This window comes from Salmo salar, chromosome 10 (assembly GCF_965601325.2).
Source record: "Salmo salar chromosome 10, fSalSal1, whole genome shotgun sequence".
In the NCBI taxonomy this organism is placed as follows: Eukaryota; Metazoa; Chordata; class Actinopteri; order Salmoniformes; family Salmonidae; genus Salmo; species Salmo salar.
Window position 1 is genome coordinate 14,252,695 of NC_138300.1, and position 6,000 is coordinate 14,258,694.

General features: G+C 42.2%; 1 protein-coding gene across 2 annotated transcripts; it reads right to left on the bottom strand.

The window, feature by feature from the left end:
• Nucleotides 1-415: 415 nt before the first annotated feature.
• On the bottom strand, nt 416-2,320 carry LOC106613551 (cytochrome b-c1 complex subunit 6, mitochondrial). 2 transcript variants are annotated; one of them, XM_014215925.3, is made up of 4 exons: nt 2,022-2,320; nt 1,660-1,707; nt 1,243-1,404; nt 416-597 (listed from the first exon to the last, which is right to left on the bottom strand). In XM_014215925.3, exons 1-4 carry the CDS (start codon nt 2,064-2,066, stop codon nt 565-567), a joined length of 288 nt encoding a protein of 95 aa, XP_014071400.1. In that variant the 5' UTR covers nt 2,067-2,320; the 3' UTR covers nt 416-564. The 2 variants fall into 2 exon arrangements, with proteins under 2 accessions (XP_014071400.1, XP_014071402.1); XM_014215927.3 differs by having other exon boundaries at nt 1,675-1,707; nt 2,022-2,318.
• Between the last annotated feature and the right edge of the window lie 3,680 nt (nt 2,321-6,000).

Genomic DNA, 6,000 nt, shown 5'->3' on the forward strand with positions numbered 1-6,000 from the left:
GGCTATACAATAGCAGAGGAAGAAGAGGCAAAGTCTAGATAATCTTTTCCAAACAATAGCAAGTAGGTGAGGCTCCAATTTGCCTCGTGGGGATCTCGTGACAGCTTTTAGTGCACACTACAAAAAGATCGTACCAGAGGTTGTTGATTGCATGGAGGCATGCTATACAAGGTTTCCATTGTGAAATTGCATTTAAGCGGAACATAAAGCAATTGTAATTCTTTGCAATTGTCCAGTTGTTGTGAGACCAATGACCAAGTTAATTTATGCTGCACTTGCCACATTGATACAGCATCACCTCGTTCCCAGTCTCAATAGCTACCGCCAGCTGGTAGACGAGATTAGATGCATGTCAACTAACAAAAGTATATAACTTCTTAATCCAACCAGTTACAAAAAATAAAATAAACACTGATTCAACACTTAATTTACAATTTATTCACATGAACAGAGTGTGTATTTGAGGTTACAACATAGATCCATAGAGGTTTCCTTTAAAACCAGGTACTTGTTTCTGTATCTGACAGGGAATTTCTGCCAGTAGTGCAGGGAGCTGGATGGACTTTATTTGACAGAATGGAAGACTTTGTGTGCCACCTGGGGGACAGAAATGAAAGGTAAAGTTATTGCAAACTGTCTAGTACAAATGGATGCAAAGTGAGTGACACTTGTCTCCTAAAGTAGCTAGTTATACCATCAAAATTATTTTCTCTTCATTCCTCGTCTGGTGACTGAACGCATACAACCGTATAACCATATGAGGGTCGGTCTGCTTTTCTCTACCCATTTCTCCACATCCTTCTGTCCTGCGCCATCATCCAACTGTTGTACTGAAATTCTAAGCGCTCCAATTATGAAGAACTTAACAATGGAGAAGCATGCAATAGAGTACATACAAATCACAGACTCCTGAAAATTGGTATCATCTGGCTGTCGAAGTTTAAATGTTGAGTCACACAAATGTATTTGTGTATCGGTTGTGGTACGTAGCGGTGGGGGGAGAACTGCACAGATGACTGAGACAAGGAGTTGGACCCAATGACATCTCTCTTGGCAGTCTGACAACCAGACTCAGGTTATTTCTTGGCAGACTAAGCGAAATCCAACCTGCTGTAACATTCTATCAAGAACTGCTAGCTTTATCAGCTGGTTGCTTTAACATCCACTCATGCCTGGTTGTATGTTTTCCCTTGCACCCCATGGTTAACGGCTGGTGACAGTGTCTGGGTAGATCTCACGTACACAGTGGTCCCGGGCATGGAGAAAGTCGAAAAGCTCTTCGGTGCAGTCCTCCGCGGTCTCGGACTTGGAGCCCACCCTGGATTCGCAGTCCTCCAGTTTTGCCCGGGTGTGGATGCAGTGCTCTGCCTGTGCACACTTGTCCCGCACTGTGTCAAGGGGGTCCTGGAACAGAAGGACCAGGGCTACTGAGAACACAAGTCATCTATTCCCTAACCTGGTCCCAGATCTGTTTGTGCTATAACCAACATGTCTGGCATAATAAACCACCATACATCGGACTTGGCTATAGCACAAACCGATATGAGGCTGGCTATTTATTCACCCCAGTTGCATGACAACTAACTAGTTGGCTAGTTGACAAAATATTCTTTAAGTTTTAGAACCAATGCAAGGTGGGCAGATTACGTTGCAGCATACCAAATCAATACATACCACCATATCTTCCTCCTCTTCTTCCTCCTCCTCCTGAAAGAAAAATACATTTTAAAGCACTCGAAACATGACACCGATATAACACACTGGACTACTTGCCACGGCTGTTGTTAGCCATGCTAGTTAGCTAACTTGCATGCTATTTATTGCCACTGGTTGCTCGAAAACCTAGCAGATTATTGGCTAACTATGCTAGCTAACGTTAGCTGACTAGCTAGCTGACGTACCGGCTGGCTAGACACGGTGTCTCTCCTGTTAGCTATAGTAGCAAACCTAGGCCTTAAACCCACGGTTCCGTTCATTATTTAACCACATATTGAATGGAAAATTGTTCATTAATGTCTTACATCTTCGGGTTCCCCGTTCAGGATCATTTTCTCCTCGAAAACCATGATGTTACTGCTCTTGTCCTGATATGACTCGCTGTCAGATCACAGAGTTTCTTTGATTTTATGTTGGAGGACGGACCAGGTCACTCACCAGATGTAATCGGGTCGATACGTTACTTATTCTACGTTAAGGAAATGGCACCCAATTGAATCCCTGTACGCTACCAAAGCTACTGCCACCGTGTGCACCGGAGAAGTTACACGCTGTCAAAAAAGGGATTCAGTCACACAAGACTGTCAATTCACATGTAGACTTATCTATTTCCTAAATTCCAAACCCAATCCAGAGCATTTCTAAATGCAACACCCAGCAAATGGTCCAAAGTACGATTGTATAATTTATTCCAGTTATATATGTTTGCCCTGTAAATTAACTGGTGAGCTGAGCACTGCCATCATTGATCATTGCCACACAGCCTCTAATTGTTAATTCACTGCTCTGTCAACCACAACACAAACACAAACACACACACACACACACACAATTAGGTCGGAGAGGACAGACTATCCAGTCACTGATAAAGGTTATCCTCTACATTGTGTTAGGGTTTAAAAAACATTTTATATAGTGTTGCTTGTAGCGTCTACAATGTCAGTCTATAATATCTGCTGTGTCACTGTCACCATAAACCTATTCATTTTTATCATACCCATATCTACCAAAGTAAGCACTTATTGTTTGACTGAAAGATCAAAGTCCAGGAAAAAGGCATAATTTGATTGGCCCTTCAAGTGCCCATATTCAAATGAGGTAGGATCAGAGCAACAACATTACACCCACACACAGGCTGGGGGTGATATAGGCTACACATATAGGCATCAGCTTACAATTGGCTCATTCACCCCCCTCCTCTCCCCTGTAACTATTCCCCAGGTCATTGCTGTAAATGAGAATGTGTTCTCGGTCAACTTACCTGGTAAAATAACGGTAAAATAACGGTAAAATAAAAACTTACACTGAACAAAAATATGAATGCATCATGCAACAATTTCAAAATGTTATAGTTACAGTTCATATAAGGAAATCAGTCAATTGAAATATATTCATTAGTCCCTAATCTATGGATTTCACATGACTGGGAATACAGATATGCATCTGTTGGTCACAGAAACCTTTAAAAAAAAGGTAGGCGCGTGGATCAGAAAACCAGGCAGTATCTGTTGTGACCACCATTTATTTGCCAAATGCAGTGTGACACATCTCCTTCGCATAGAGTTGATCAGGTCTGCACCTGTTGTATTCGGAGCATGTGACAAATACAATTTGATTTGATTTCATCCAAAATATTGACCAGTCACATTTATTTATTATACAGTTTAATTTATACACATATACATACTATATATATATACAGTTGAAGTCGGAAGTTTACATACACTTAGGTTGGAGTCATTACAACTCATTTTTCAACCACTCCACAAATTTCTTGTTAACAAACTATAGTTTTGGCAAGTTGGTTAGGACATCTACTTTGTGCATGACACAAGTCATTTTTCCAACAATTGTTTACAGACAGATTATTTCACTTATAATTCACTGTATAACAATTCCAGTGGGTCAGACGTTTACATACACTAAATTGACTGTGCATTTAACCAGCTTGGAAAATTCCAGAAAATTATGTCATGGCTTTAGAAGCTTCTGATATGGTAATTGTGATAATTTGAGTCAATGGCAGGTGTACCTGTGGATGTATTTCAAGGCCTACCTTCAAACTCAGTGCTTCTTTGCTTGACATCATGGGGAAATCAAAAGAAATCAGCCAAGACCTCAGAAAAAAATTGTAGACGTCCACAAGTCTGGTTCATCCTTGGGAGCAATTTCCAAACGCCTGAAGGTACTACGTTCATCTGTACAAACAATAGTATGCTAGTATAACCACCATGGGACCACGCAGCCATCATACCGCTCAGGAAGGAGACGCGTGATCCTACCTGACCTAAGACAGGGAATTTTTACTAGGATTAAATGTCAGGAATTGTGAAAAACTGAGTTTAAATGTATTTGGCTAAGGTTTATGTAAACTTCCGACTTCAACTATATATATACAGTGTGTATATATATATATATATATATACTGCTCAAAAAAATAAAGGGAACACCTAAACAACACATCCTAGATTTGAATGAAAGAAATAATCTTATTAAATACTTTTTTCTTTACATAGTTGAATGTGCTGACAACAAAATCACACAAAAATAATCAATGGAAATCCAATTTATCAACCCATGGAGGTCTGGATTTGGAGTCACACTCAAAATTAAAGTGGAAAACCACACTACAGGCTGATCCAACATTGATGTAATGTCCTTAAAACAAGTCAAAATGAGGCTCAGTAGTGTGTGTGTGGCCTCCACGTGCCTGTATGACCTCCCTACAACGCCTGGGCATGCTCCTGATGAGGTGGCAGATGGTCTCCTGAGGGATCTCCTCCCAGACCTGGACTAAAGCATCCGCCAACTCCTGGACAGTCTGTGGTGCAACGTGGCGTTGGTGGATGGAGCGAGACATGATGTCCCAGATGTGCTCAATTGGATTCAGGTCTGGGGAACGGGCGGGCCAGTCCATAGCATCAATGCCTTCCTCTTGCAGGAACTGCTGACACACTCCAGCCACATGAGGTCTAGCATTGTCTTGCATTAGGAGGAACCCAGGGCCAACCGCACCAGCATATGGTCTCACAAGGGGTCTGAGGATCTCATCTCGGTACCTAATGGCAGTCAGGCTACATCTGGCGAGCACATGGAGGGCTGTGCGGCCCCCCAAAGAAATGCCACCCCACACCATGACTGACCCACCGCCAAACCGGTCATACTGGAGGATGTTGCAGGCAGCAGAACGTTCTCCACAGCGTCTCCAGACTCTGTCACGTCTGTCACGTGCTCAGTGTGAACCTGCTTTCATCTGTGAAGAGCACAGGGCGCCAGTGGCGAATTTGCCCATCTTGGTGTTCTCTGGCAAATGCCAAACGTCCTGCACGGTGTTGGGCTGTAAGCACAACCCCCACCTATGGACGTCGGGCCCTCATACCACCCTCATGGAGTCTGTTTCTGACCGTTTGAGCAGACACATGCACATTTGTGGCCTGCTGGAGGTCATTTTGCAGGGCTCTGGCAGTGCTTCCCCTGCTCCTGCTTGCACAAAGGCAGAGGTAACGGTCCTGCTGCTGGGTTGTTGCCCTCCTACGGCCTCCTCCACGTCTCCTGATGTACTGGCCTGTCTCCTGGTAGCGCCTCCATGCTCTGGACACTACGCTGACAGACACAGCAAACCTTCTTGCCACAGCTCGCATTGATGTGCCATCCTGGATGAGCTGCACTACCTGAGCCACTTGTGTGGGTTGTAGACTCCGTCTCATGCTACCACTAGAGTGAAAGCACCGCCAGCATACAAAAGTGACCAAAACATCAGCCAGGAAGCATAGGAACAGAGAAGTGGTCTGTGGTCCCCACCTGCAGAACCACTCCTTTATTGGGGGTGTCTTGCTAATTGCCTATAATTTCCACCTGTTGTCTATTCCATTTGCACAACAGCATGTGAAATGTATTGTTAATCAGTGTTGCTTCCTAAGTGGACAGTTTGATTTCACAGAAGTGTGATTGACTTGGAGTTACATTGTGTTGTTTAAGTGTTCCCTTTATTTTTTGGAGCAGTGTAGTTGAAGTCGGAAGTATATATATATGTGTGTAGATAGATAGATATAATATATATATATATATATATATATATATATATATATATATATATATATATATATATATATATATATATATATATATATATATATATATATACTCAACAAAAAAGAAACATCCCTTTTTCAGAACCCTGTCTTTCATATATAATTTGTAAAAATCCAAATAACTTCATAGATCTTCATTGAAAAGGGTTTTAACACTGTTTCCCATGCTTGTTCAATGAACCATAAACAATTA

What these genes read in the sequence shown, in the direction of transcription:
- LOC106613551 (XM_014215925.3), bottom strand. Translation starts at nt 2,066, where the DNA reads ATGGTTTTCGAGGAGAAAATGATCCTGAACGGGGAACCCGAAGAT. An exon ending in TGAACGGGGAACCCGAAGAT is followed by an intron (nt 1,708 to 2,021) that starts GTAAGACATTAA and finishes TTTTTCTTTCAG; the next exon opens with GAGGAGGAGGAAGAAGAGGA. An exon ending in TGGTGGTATGTATTGATTTG is followed by an intron (nt 1,405 to 1,659) that starts GTATGCTGCAAC and finishes CTTCTGTTCCAG; the next exon opens with GACCCCCTTGACACAGTGCG.